Here is a 14,324-nt window from a genome sequence, read left to right on the forward strand (position 1 = left end):
AATCTCATAAGTCAGGCAATTGTTCAACAACACATCAAAATTTCGGGTATGGATCCTCTAACTTTTTGGTGGGAACTTCCCTCTAACTTTCTCTCTATATCTCTCTAAGATTCATCTCTCTTACCTCATGTTTCCCTCTCTTTTTCTTCTCTTTCTCTATTCTCTCTCTATCAAAATGGGCTAAAGTTAGGGAAAGTTAATGGTTTCAAAGTTAGAGAACCCATTTCCCAAAATTTCCAACAACAAAAAAAAAACACTCAGACATGCATTCAAGAACGTCACTTATCTTTAAATTTAATTCTAGTATGCATCTAATCAAGAAAACTCCAACTAACTAAATCATTTACTTTTTCAATCCACCTTAAAAATAAGATAGAATATTTGATTTTCTTTACCAAATCAATCAACTCATTAACAACAACCAACAACGTCCTTTTAAAGAGCATCAATTACTTTAAAAAAAAAAAAAACACACTTATTCATAACCCCGTTTAGTGGGTGTCTTTATGCTAATAGCTTATTATGGATGGTGTGAATACTATGTTCTATCTATTTCTTTTCTTTTTTTCTTGCCGCTTTCGGATATAGTTTTCAATAAGCATATGTTAGTTATTAGTATATGCTGTGGTTTCAACCTATTATTAATAAGGTGGACAATACTAAATTAAGCTAATAAATTTTATTTTAAAAATAAAAATTTAATAAAATATATCACACAAATATATAAAATAACAACAATAAAAATATAGTACTTGGTTTGATTCAAAACATTAAGATATGCATTCATGTACTAATTATACACACACAGCAAGAAAGTAGTATGGTCTTATCAGTTATCTCACTATATCATTATTTAACTAAGACATATGAAGCACCACAGATAGAATTAATGGAAATAACACAGCATGCATCATACTAATATCAAATGCTTCTTTTACTGACATTGACCTTTAAGCCATGTTCCATACGAAGAATAACAGAAACCCTTGGAATTACAGAATGACCTTCCACCACATGTATATGAAACTTCCATAACATAGCAACTGCAACCATTTTCATTTGAACTAAGCTAATATCTTTTCCAATACAACTTCTTGGACCTGCATTGAATGCTATGAACTTGTAAGATGGTACATGTATAATCTGTCCTTTTTCTGATATCCATCTCTCTGGCTTAAATTCCATGCAATCATCTCCCCATATTTCTTCCATCCTTCCCATTGCATACAAAGAATATATCAACTTTGTATTTGGACTAACATGGTCTCCACTAGGTAGTATATCAGAATTCATAGCACACTTGTGCTCAAATGATACAGGTGAATAAAGCCTTAAGGCTTCACATATAGCACCATGAAGGTAAACTAGCTTATCAAGCTCTTCGACACGTAAGTCAGTGATCGAATTCTCCTCTTGTGTAAAATAGTTATCTTTGATCTCTTGAATAATTTTAGCTTCCACGGTTGGATGAGTTGAAACAAGCCAAAAGAACCAACTGAGTCCTGAACTAATTGTTCCATTTCCTGCAACCAAGAGATTGAGTGCAGTGTCTCTAATATACTTCTCAGTCTTTCCCCTCTTTCCTATTCCTTCCTTCATTAATTCTTTTAGAAGGCAAGAATGAGATTCGTCCGCATCTTCATCAACTTTGATATAAGTTTCACATTTGTTCAAGAACTGGTGAATATTTTCTTTAGCTACCTTTCCCTTCTTCTCTTGACCGATCCCCAGCCATCTTTGTAGCTTCCAAATACATTTTGGAATATAGTGTCTGGACAATATCAGATCCTCCATCTCAGACACAGCTTTTACATAAGAAATATCTGATAACTCATTGAATTTGTAAGGATCAAGACAATTAGGATCTAATCCAAATAAAAAGGTACAGGCGATGTCAAAGGTGAACCTCTCAAGAATATCTTGTAAATCAATTACTTGTACACCTTTATATGCATGATCAAGAAATGGTAATAGGCAATCCTCTAGCTTCTTTTGAGTGTTTTGTTGAAGGAAAATCTCAAAGCTTTTCCTTTTGAGCAATGAATGAAGTAGTGTTCTTTCTTGTTTCCATTCGTTGGAATCCAAATTGAAAATACCACCGCCAAGAATTTCAAAAATCTCATGGAAATCAGATCCTTTCCCATAGTTGATGAAATTCTTGCTGGTGATGTGGTGCACATTCATGGGATCACTAGTGAGGATAAAGTTGGCAATGTTTGTGAACCAAGGTCCTTTGAAAAGAAAAGTGCCTCCATGATGTTTTAAAACTGAGGTTACAAAATCATGAATATGGGATTGATTATGCAAAATTGATGGTAGCATGCCAATGATTGGCCAATTTGGTATAAGAACATTTTTGTTGCGTCTCCATATATTGTATAATATGATGAAGAGAATTGCTACAAATAATGAAATATACTCAAACAAGGTCATATTGTAGTTAGACAACATTTGGTATATTCAAGCTTGTGTTTCAATTTGTATGTATTTACTTACTATTTATAAAGAGTGTAGTAGAACATATTCTCCCTAAACAAAAGCGTGCGTTAACATCATCCATGCATTCGGCCATGACCGACAAGCTTTTGATCTTTGGACAGTTAGCATAATAAATACGGAAAATTCTTATTTAAATATCGTAAATTTTTCAGTCCATTATAGTCCCGTGTAAGTCAAGGAATTAGCACCAATCGTTAGTTAGTTCAATGGTGATTGACGCTGAACTTAGTAGAGAGGACCACGGTTCGATCTCCGCAACTACGATCGGGGGTGAATTAGAATCACTTGATGCCAAAACTGATTCATAACTAACTTTTAGGTAGTTATCAATTAGTTAGATGGTTCGGACTAAAAAAAAAGAAGTCAAGAAATTAGCGCACACGGAATAGACTATATAACTGATTCATAATTAACTTTTAGGTAGTTATCAATTAGTTAGATGGATGTTAGTTACAAGTTACTTGCTATATAAGTAACCATATTCATGTGTAACAAGGTAGGGGCCAACTTTATTACCTAGCAATAAAAAATGGATGATAATCTTACTCATCTGACTTTGCTCAAATTGATTGGTTTAAAAATATCTTACTTTGACACATTATTAAGTTGCAACATAATTTTGATAATTACAAATTCATCTATTATTTTACTGTATTTGCAAAACAGATAAGCATGTTTCCAATGTTATAATGAATAGTTTAGTCGTTTGGGCTCCATAAGAAAATTAATGCTTAATGATCAGAATTAGCATCTTGTCTTGAATATAAAATGGATGTTTTTTATGTGATTGTTATTTTTTAATAATAAAATTTTATACTACTTTAACATATGATTTAATTACATACCTACACTATATTATAGTAATGGAAAAAATAATATTTTCGAAACCATTGATTTTATATTTTTGCTACATTCTACTATTCTAATATAATTATCACATTTTATAAAATAAATTTATTTTAAAATGGTTTTTACTTTTAAATTTCAAATTTCGTAATATAATTTTTACTGTTAGGGTGTGTTTGTTTCAAGTATTAAAACTTGCATCCCGGAAACATTATTTCAGGGAACATTATTACCAGGAACTTTATTCATATTTTTGTGTTTTTGGTAAATATAATAAGTTCCTAGGAATATTTATAAAATATATTTTATTTAACATTTTAAAATAAAAAATAAATGAAATAAATATATAAATGTGAGAAGTTATTGGAGGTTACCTCTTATTCCCATAGGAATATAAGATTCTCACCCTTTTACATGGAAATAAAAAAGAAAAAAATCAAGTGCAAATAAAACTCTCAGGAATAAAATGTTCCAAGGCATAATTTATAAATACTTGAAACAAATATAGAAATGTAAAAATTTTAAATAACATTCCTGGAAATAAATCTAGAATCCATGAAACAAATGCCCCCTTAGTGCACCACTTCTAAGATGATAGTATATTCTAATTTATATTTATAAAATTGAAAATATATTAATAGTTGATATAAATAATTAAACAAAAAAAATCCATTTATCATTTTTAAAGCTATCATATGTGGGATAAATATTGTGCAATAAAGAGATTTTTTTTATTTTTATAATTTTCTCATAAAATATAAATGAAGTGAGACAAGTTATTTATTAAAAATTAGATTGATACAATTGATTTATATAATTTAAAACCTATTTGATGCTAATAATAAAATATACATGTAATTTAAATTTGGATAGTGATCGAAGAATTCAGATAGGGGTGAGAATAGGCTGGGTCGAGATAGGCTTTGCCAAGCCTGAGTCTGGCATGTCAAAAATTTCAAAGTTTATGTCTGGCCTGTGGCCTATCAAAGGCTTATTTTTAGGCCTAAGTTTGACCTTTTTGAAGGCGTGTTTGGCCTAAGAGCCTACATAAAAGCCTATTTTATTTGAGCATTTATAAATAAGAAATTTAACTAATGTTTAAATAGACTAACAAATTAAAAGATCAACAAGACTAAATGCTTATTTGGGTTGACTTATTCAAGTTTACTTATTAACATAAATTTTTTGATACTATTTGTTTGAGAGAACTTAGGAAATTTGAAAGTTAAGCAAATCTCAAAGGTTCCTTATGTAAGCATTAATTACATCTAAGTGAGGGTTATATTAGAAGTCAAGCTTAAAGAAGCTAAAATATCTGCATAATGGTTACCCTCCCTATAAATATGGACGGCCATAAAAGAAATTGATAGTAGCCAAGACACAGTTATAACAACGATTTTGAATCTCAACTAATGTGAATAACAAGAACTTAAAAATTTTAAACAATCAGACTCTCATGGATTCAACATCATCTTCCCAAATCACAACTAACAAGTGTCACACTAGAAAGAGTCATTTCTAAATGACTTTTTGCAACCCTAAGCAAACACCGACTCAAATTATTAACATCAGACAGTTCACAACTTGTAAAACGGACTAACAAACATAGAAATTCAAAAATTTCAAGAATCAAAATCCCGAAGGTCCGCCATATTTCCATATCACAATTCACAAGTGTCACATTAGAAATGGTCCTTTTTAATTGACTTTTTCCAACTCTGGACGAACACTGACTCAAATTTTGTCAATTATATTTCATTTGAAATAGGTGCTTAAGTGTTTAATTGTTCAAACGACTATATTTCAAAAGCCAATTGATTCAAGCTACTTCTCATATTTAGTATTTCTCACATTTATTAAAGGTTTAATTGCATATATGATTTTACCAATAGCGGTTCGGAATAGACGCAAGTCAATCTCGGAGCGCTTCCGCAAGGCATCTTTGAAAACAAATTTAAAAACAAACAAATTTTTTAGTGGGGTCTATTCACCCCCTCTAGATCGTAGCCTAGCGTCTAACATAACAAACATAGAAATTCAAAAATGCCAACAATCGACCTTCCGAGGTTCACCATCACCTTCCCAAATCATATTTCACTAGTGTCAAACTAGAAATGATCCTTTTCAGCCGACTCTTTTCAACCATGGTTGAACATCGACTTAAATTTTCAACATCGGACCGTCCATAATGTTTAAAACAGACTAACAAACATATAAATTCAAATGTTTAAACAATCAGATTCCTAGAGGTTCACCATAACCTTCCTAGATTACAATTCACAAGTTTCACACAAGAAAGGACCCTTCTCGATTAACTCTTTTATAATCTAGACAAACATCGACTCAAATTTTTAATACCTGATCATCCACAACGTGTAAAATGAACTTACAAATATATAAATTCAAAAATTTAAACAATCAAACACCCAGAGGTCCTCAATTCAATGTATATTTTATTTTAATCAACCGTTGTCTTAATTTAAAAGAAAAAAACACTTGCTTTTAAATATAATTATTTTTTATTATACAAATAAGTAAATCATTTGAAATTTTGCATGTGTATTTAAATATAATTCTTAACATATCAACACAATGTCTTATCTTAATTGCCTTGATTTGAAAGACAGAATTCTTATTTTAAAATATAAAAAAATTTCATTTTTCTTCTTTCTTCATCTTACTATTCATTTTTTTATATATATTTTTTTATTATTAAATACAATTAAATATATATAATTATTTTTCATTTTACAATTAAGTAACTCATTTCAAATTATATTTGTATTTAAATACATTTTATATTGTATCAAATAAACTTTCTATTTCACAAGTCACTGTCACCACAATACATATTTTATTTTAATCAATAATTATCTTAATTTGTTCATCTAATGGGACCATTTTTTTTGTGTTTTAATACATATTGAATTTATATAATTATTGTTTATTTTAAAATAATAACTAATTTCAAATTTAGATACGTATCTTAATAAATTTTATATCGTATCAAATAAATTTATTCGTGCGAACGCACAGGTATTTGACTAATCATATATATATATATATATATATATATATATATATATATATATATATATATATATATATATATATATATATATATATATATATATATATATATATATATATATAAGGAATCATATCAATTAAACTTGGCAATTTCTTTATTGACCCCCTCTCTTCTTGGTCACCCTCGCTGAAAACCCGTAATTGTCCCTTTACTTCGGAAATGCATTTCCGTAGTTGAAAAAAAGACTGATTTCGGAGATGCATTTCTGAAATCACTTTTTTTTTACGTAAAAAGAAATATTGCGGAAATACATTTCCGAAAACAACATTTCGGAAATGCATTTCCGAAAAAATGCGCGTTTTTCCTGTTTAAACAAAACAGCCTCCCCCCAAAATCATTTACCCTAAAACTTAGAAATTTTCAAAAATCTTCCCATTTGAGATTCCTATTACACGAAGTTGCTCTACAAAGTTGTTATACATCCTTCAAAGAGGACTCAAAGGCTACATTCAAAGCTTAAAAATTGTAAGTTCTCACAAACTTAAATTGTAGCATTGAAATTCATATTAGGGTCGTTAAAAATTAGGATAATGATATAGGGTTAAGTTACTATTAGTCACTTAGGTTGTTTAGATAGTAAAAATCTGATTTTGAAGTATTTTGAAGCATTGAAATATATATATAGATTTTTATGGTTAGTATTTAGAGCTTAGAATTTTAATTTAAAATGATTGACACTAATTTTGTTTGCCTTTTTCATTTTAAATTTTGAAATTATGGTATTAGATATGTGATGTCGAATGAGATGTCACGACACAATATCTGAGCACTAACAGTTATGAACAAGTTTGATAGCAGTAATAATAATAATGTAGAAAGTAAAGAACACGACGATATGTTTGAAGGAGTGAAAAACACTTAGAAAGGGGGGGGATTGAATAAGGGTTGTTTCTTTTTGGCAAATAAAAAGAATGAACACAATTATTTTTATCCCGGTTCGTTTGAACTCAAACTACCTCCAGTCCACCCTCACAGGTGATTTACCTCCACTGAGGATTTAATCCACTAATAAAAAATGATTACAATGGTTCTCCACTTAGATCAACCTCTAAGTCTTCTTGAGTCTACAGATCACAACTTGATCACTCAAGGAATTTTGGTTTACAGAGATATAATCAAATACAAGAGATTAAAGATGCTTCTAAAAAGCTGTAATCACCAAGTGATTTTTCTCTTAAGCTTAAGTTCTATAACTCACTAAGTATACAATAGTATGTGAGGTTGAAGATGAAGATTGCTTGCTTTGTTCAAGAGCTTTTGCGTGAGAAAGAATCAGAGTGTGTTCTTGTTTGTAACGTAAGCTCTGGCCTTTTTCTTTGGCTGACATGTTCCTTTTATATGCGTGAGAATATGACCGTTGAACAGTTCTGCATTTAATGCTTTGCGTGTACAGTACAGACTGTATTTAATGTTACATGCTTTTGACAACTACCTCGAGCCTTGCTTCAACTGCTCTTTCTGACTGCCTTTTGTAGCCATACTTCTAACGTTCCTTTTTTCAGACACACAGACTAGCCGTTCTAGCTTTTCATCATTTGCTTCTGTTATGGAATCATACTTTGTGAATTGCTTTGTTCATCAGAGTTTCCAGCGTTTGGTGCAAGTTAGGACTTCAGCGCTTCAGACTATGGAAGTTCCTTAAAGCGTGATACCTTCAGATCTTCAGAGCTTGCTTCTAATAGTCATGATCTGATAACCTTAAGACCATGTTCTAATGTCTTCAGGACCATATTCTGATGTAGTCATCCAGAACATCTGGGTCAGAGCTTCTGAAAGATAGGATAATGCATACTCTTTTACACTTTTCCTGAAATGGAAAAAGTAACTTATTAGAGTACCACATTGTCTTATACAAAATTCATTTCTAATGTTATCATCAAAACTAGAAAAATATGATCAGAACATTTCATGTTCTAACAATGTTTACCCAGTTCGGAACAATCCTTCCTACTCTGGGGGCTCCCAAGCCAGGGATACAATCAATATACGATAGTATCAATTCAAATTTAAATAGTCCCAGTTTACCCTTCTCACTTAATCACTACCCATCCTATAACTTCTACCTAAGACTCACCTAGGTATGAGGCCCTCCTCAAATCCCCTCAATCACAATCCCTGTGACAAAATAAAAGAACAAAGAAAACTGGAAGACACTCTACCAAGACAGCCACTCCTTGATGCTTAAAAGCTTACGAGGATGAAATGTTCTCCTTGCTTAAAAGCTTCGGAGATCACACAACATTCAACACCTACAGGTTTGTGAATGTACACATATGGAACTTACAGAAAAATAAGGATTCCTAAAACCCTAAAAACATATAATATCAGTTCCACCTAAAACTAGGTTACAACCCTTCTATTTATAGATATATCTTTGACTGAACTGGATTTCAAATCGCAGCAATGAGGCTGCCAAAAATCAGCTACTTGATCTCCAAGAAAATAGGTCTTTAATCCAAACTTTCCTATATTGTCTCTAATAATAGAAAGTGTGGAAATATCTTGATTGAATTAATTTTGGTAAAAATATCAGCTAATTGATTTCTCAGAATATTATGAGCTGAAACATGAGATTCTTGTAGCAAATAAAAACGCGTGATTCCCTTGCCATATCAGCTTCTGAAGTCAGGATGTCATGCCAGGATGTCATGACATCTTGTTCGACATGTTCAAGTCTGAGAGCTAGTTCTTCTTGCATCTCTTTCAACCTGATCTTCCTCAATATATTTTAGCAAAATGCATTCCAACCATCAGAGAACCTTTAAATTTAATATTTGTATTACTATTTTACACACTTTGTTTTTTAATATTATATTGACATTTTAATATGTATTAAAAATGTTATCATTATTGTATGAAAAAAAATTAAAAAATTATACAAAATTGTTTTTTTATTAATTATTTAGAAAAATAAACTTAAAAAATTAAAAAGAGAAAATAATAAATAATTAAGTATACAATAGAAAAATAATATAATATGAAATTGTAAAACAATTTATAATTTATTATAAAAGAAAATTAAAATAATTTATAATAAGAAACGAAGTCCCCATTTATAAAATGATTATCTCCCTCTCCCTTAGTCAATTTCACTTTCTCCTTTTCCCTTAAATTAAACAAGTCTTATAAAACAAAGCAATCTTACTTTCTTACACTCCCATAAATTAAACATCCATATTCCCTCTCTTTCTCCCACTTAGGACTGATAATCAATCGGTTTGAGTTGATATTAAATTCGACGTAAATCGTGATTTTGTTTTAAAAGTTTAATTTCGATTGATAAAATTTTGATTTTTGATAATTCGGCTAGATCGATTTATCGGATAAATCAAGTGGATTATTCGGTTTAATATTTATTAAACTAAATCCATAAAAATTATTTCTTATGAAATTCAATATTATTCATATTTTAATTTTAAAAAATAATTAAAATTTTATAATAGCATTATATTTTTATTATTGAAAAAAAATATTATTAGGTAATAATATTTTCAATATCATTTGACATTAATTTGATCATTGTAATACTTTAAACCACAAAGTAAATAACAATCAAAATTTTGTATTTCATTTTCTTGTATTCTTGTGAATAAACAATATCATTATTAAATTATACAAATGATAATATCATAAGTTCATAACAACATTATTGAGCTCTATTTTAATCAATATATAATTATAAAAAAAAAAAAATATTAGTTGAGTTCGGTCGGGTTCGGTTTTCGACGGATCTAAAATAATCATCCGAGCCCGACCAAATCAATCTTATACTATCCAAATTAAGCAACTGAATCAACCCGACACCCGATCCAATTCAAACTGTTTGCATAAAAATTATAATAAATCGATCAATTTGAATCGGTCGGCTGAAATTTGTGGACTCTTACTTCCACTTATCCATTCACCAAACAACTCCTTAACCAAACTCACTTTAAAAGGTAAGTTAGTTACAGTTAGAACACAAATATCATCCACTTTCACTTCAACTCAACTCATCTGTCAAAACCATGAGAAACAAAACATAACAAAATCCATAAACAAAAACACAACTTCACTTCACCATGTCAGAATCAAACGCTATAGCAAATGGTTTGGCTGGTGCTGGTGGTGGAATCATTGCTCAAATCATCACTTATCCACTTCAAGCTGTAGACCACAATTTCTCATCCTTAATCCTTACTTAATTATCTTCTAATTAGATTATTCTTAAAGCTTTTTAACTGATTAATCTCAATTTCATTGCAATTTTCAGGTAAATACACGGCAACAAACTGAGAGAACGTTACTCAAGAAGAACAAGCAAAGTTTGGTTCCTCAATCTTCTTCCAGTGGAATAGTCACTCCTTCTTCTTCTGGATTTTTTCTTCAAATTTTTCAGGTTAAATTTGATTTTGCTAAATTTCTTTTGGTTTTTAAAATTTTTTATTTTATTTTTATGTTTTGATTGTGTTTATTGTTATTATGATGGTTAATTAGGTTATTGGAAATGAAGGTTGGGGTGGACTCTATAGTGGTCTCAAACCTTCTCTTCTTGGAACTGCTGCTTCTCAGGTTTGAAATTGCTAGTTTTTTTTTTTTTTCACAACTATTGTTAATAATATCTTAAGGGTGTGTTTGGTTGGAAAGCATTGAAGGGAAGGGATTAATTTAGGTTTGAGTTGTTTATTTCAATTGCTTGAAGAAATGGGGAAAGGGAGGGAGTCAAAATTCTTTGTAAACCAATTTTAATTCCATTCCAAAATGGGGGAATTTGGAGGGGATAAGAGATTTGTTTCATATTTGGGGCATGTTTGGATATACAGCTTATTTATATAGCACAAGTGCTTAAGTGCTTATGAATAAGCTTGCATAAGCTATTTTTACAACAAAAGATACAATAAATTTAAATTGTTTTTATATATATTCTAAGTTATTTTGGACAAACTTATAAAAAGAAACTCAAAAAAATTTAAGAAATGTCATAAGCTGTTTTGATTAAGACTATTCAACAGTGTAACAAAACATAAGTTAGTAGATGAACTCCAATTAAGACAATCCAAAGAGTCCCTTAGACTTAAATGACCCTTTATGAAATTTCATATTTCGACTTTATTGGGCTTCATTTTCCCACATTTTGCCACCGTATAGAGGTTCTTAGTGTAACTGCAACCACAAACGAAAACCATTTACTACTTCGTTTGAATCATATTGACTATCAAAAGAGGTTTCTTATGACATCTGCATAACCTTAAAGGGAAGGTAATATGAAACAGAGTGAGTATTCGTTTGTTAAGAGTATGCAATATGTTATGCTTTTTGTTTGGGAATTTATCCTGTCGTTTAAATGCTTATTTTTCAATGCTGTCAGGGAATTTATTACTTCTTCTATCAAATCTTCAAGAACAAGGCTGTGGCTATTGCAGCTGCAAGGAAAGTCAAAGGGCATGGAGATGGTACTGTTGGAATGTTTGGTTGGCTCATCGTGGCTGCTATTGCTGGGTGACTATCATTTTCGATCATGACCATTTCGTTTGAAGTGCTACATTGTATATGTGATAGAAAACCTCACTTATATGTATTTGACTGATATTCTTATATCTGATTTCTTATTATGCAGATCCTTGAATGTTTTGTTCACAAACCCAATATGGGTTCTAGTGACTCGTATGCAGGTGCATTATTTGAATATTTTTCATATTTTTTCAACATTTTTATTCAGAGTTTTACATGTATTCACATGTTTTTAACTCAAAACATGTTGAAGCTTTGTTATGTTGTGGCTATTTTCCGTTTTTCTTAAAACTAGCTAGTCATTTTCCGTTTTTGCTGATGTTACGACAAACTATATATCCATATGTTTGAGTCCATTGTCAATTATGCTTGACATTTTACATTTTGATTCTAGACACATACTCAAGCAGAAAGAAAAATCATGGACGAAAAGAAAGAAGCTTTAAGGAAAGCAGCTTCTGCATATAGCCTATCAGGTTCGACATTGGAAAACAAATTAGCAGAACTGAATTCTACAAAACCCCGACCATTTGGAACTGTACATGCAGTAAGTCTCTCGCTTCTTTTTTCCATATTGTAAACAGAAAAATTCAAGTTACCTTTTGCAATAACGTTCAGGATCTTTGTTCCCTTTTGCCGATGCTAAATATGAAGTTTTTATTTGATGAAAAGGCTAATGAAGTATATAATGAAGCCGGTATAGTTGGATTTTGGAAGGGTGTCATCCCTGCTCTAATTATGGTTAGTCGTACCAATTATCTTGTTAACATATTCAGTTTAGTTTCGTCAATTGTATGAATATCACGGAAAATATCAAAGTCTTCAATTTCTGCTACACTGTTTTGGTATAGCGCCACGACAGCCTCTTTTTCACAAAGTTTTGTACAAATTTCACCGCACTATAACCGCCATTGATAACACTGATTCAATCAATATAGGTATGCAATCCATCTATCCAGTTTATGATTTATGAGAGTTCGTTAAAGCATCTAAGGGCGAAACGTTCTGCTAAGAAGCAGGGGGATACAACTGTAACTGCTTTGGAGGTATATATAATACTTATAAATATACAACAAAAGTAGAAAGCTTAGGAGAATATTTAAATTTGCTTGATGTCACTTGTTTGTATATTTTTCTTGCTGTGTATATCAGTAAGCATCCTCTTGTCATTCAAAAGGTCTTTTTGGTGGGAGCATTAGCAAAACTTGGAGCTACTGTCACAACATATCCATTGCAAGTTGTCAAGGTAAATTCATACATATTATCTTCATTGTCTTGTAAGTTAGTATTTATCATTAAAAAACAAATAAAACCTTACCCCGAGATTGTACATTCACGAATATACGAACGTCCTTCTCAACCTCCGTAAAGCAGGAATCTTGTCGGTATTCCATTATTGGTCCAAGTATTTCCAATATTTGTATACTTTTCTCTATGAGTCAAGTTTACTTTAGCAAAACGAGTTTATCAAGAATATCTACTTTCGCAGCCTTGTCTGTTGGTCTTCAGTTTTGTACATCAGTATGTATCTAAATGACTATCCTGCAGAGTAAAAACACGCAAGAAAAGAACCATAAACTCGTAAATGCTAGTTGACTCTTACTACTTCATGTTTCATTCCTTGCAGTCGAGGCTTCAAGCAAAGCAAGAGATTGGTGGAAATAACTCATTAAGATACTCAGGTTTGATTTTAGATAGATGCGATTTTAACTTGATTTTCCTTCGGATTTTTCAAATATTTTCTGTCCATTGACCTATTCCTTAACAGTATCTGGTTGACACTGGTAATTATGCAGGTACATTTGATGCAATTCTTAAAATGATCCGGTACGAAGGTTTTCGAGGTTTTTATAAGGGAATGAGTACAAAGATAGTACAGAGTGTATTTGCTGCTTCTGTATTGTTCATGATAAAGGAGGAACTTGTTAAGGCTATCATGGTTCTGGCAAATAAGAGAAGAAAAGTTGTATTAAAATATGAGTAGTTAACTTGACTTTCTTCTCATAGATATAGAAATAATACTATTCATTTGTATATGTGGGAGCATTGGCTTTGTCCTATTTACTCAGACTTCAAAGCAATAGATTTTAAATTCGGATCCAAACAGGCTAATAAACTTTCTTTTAGTTGATCGTTGCTTTATCTTATCTTTATAAAAGAATGAACAAAAAATAAGATAAGGAATATTACAACATTTTACATTCTAATTATACTATTTTAAATGTCCTCATTTCGACAATACTCCAATTAAGTTCACAATTTTAAGAATTGCACGTCAAATTTTAGTATGTGGACGGAAAATTGTGTCAAATGATAACATTTTCAAAAATGCATATAGTGGGTTTTGAACCCACTCACTTTACTTCATTGCTTTCTTCCCTTTCCACTAAGCCACTTG

The 14,324-nt window shown here is 30.8% G+C and overlaps 2 protein-coding genes across 2 annotated transcripts; one reads left to right on the forward strand and one right to left on the reverse strand.

Moving 5' to 3' along the window:
* Window positions 1-756: 756 nt before the first annotated feature.
* On the reverse strand, window positions 757-2,484 carry LOC131600115 (alkane hydroxylase MAH1-like). The gene has a single exon (XM_058872335.1). It carries the CDS (start codon window positions 2,449-2,451, stop codon window positions 922-924), a length of 1,530 nt encoding a protein of 509 aa, XP_058728318.1. The 5' UTR covers window positions 2,452-2,484; the 3' UTR covers window positions 757-921.
* Window positions 2,485-10,381: 7,897 nt separating this feature from the next.
* Window positions 10,382-14,055, forward strand: LOC131600116 (peroxisomal nicotinamide adenine dinucleotide carrier-like). Its single transcript, XM_058872337.1, has 11 exons — window positions 10,382-10,584; window positions 10,689-10,814; window positions 10,913-10,987; window positions 11,784-11,914; window positions 12,033-12,087; window positions 12,321-12,473; window positions 12,599-12,667; window positions 12,865-12,972; window positions 13,104-13,172; window positions 13,554-13,608; window positions 13,723-14,055. The coding sequence occupies exons 1-11, from the start codon at window positions 10,498-10,500 to the stop codon at window positions 13,908-13,910; spliced, it is 1,116 nt and encodes a 371-aa protein (XP_058728320.1). The 5' UTR covers window positions 10,382-10,497; the 3' UTR covers window positions 13,911-14,055.
* Window positions 14,056-14,324: the final 269 nt, after the last annotated feature.

This window comes from Vicia villosa, linkage group LG4 (assembly GCF_029867415.1).
Source record: "Vicia villosa cultivar HV-30 ecotype Madison, WI linkage group LG4, Vvil1.0, whole genome shotgun sequence".
NCBI lineage: Eukaryota > Viridiplantae > Streptophyta > Magnoliopsida > Fabales > Fabaceae > Vicia > Vicia villosa.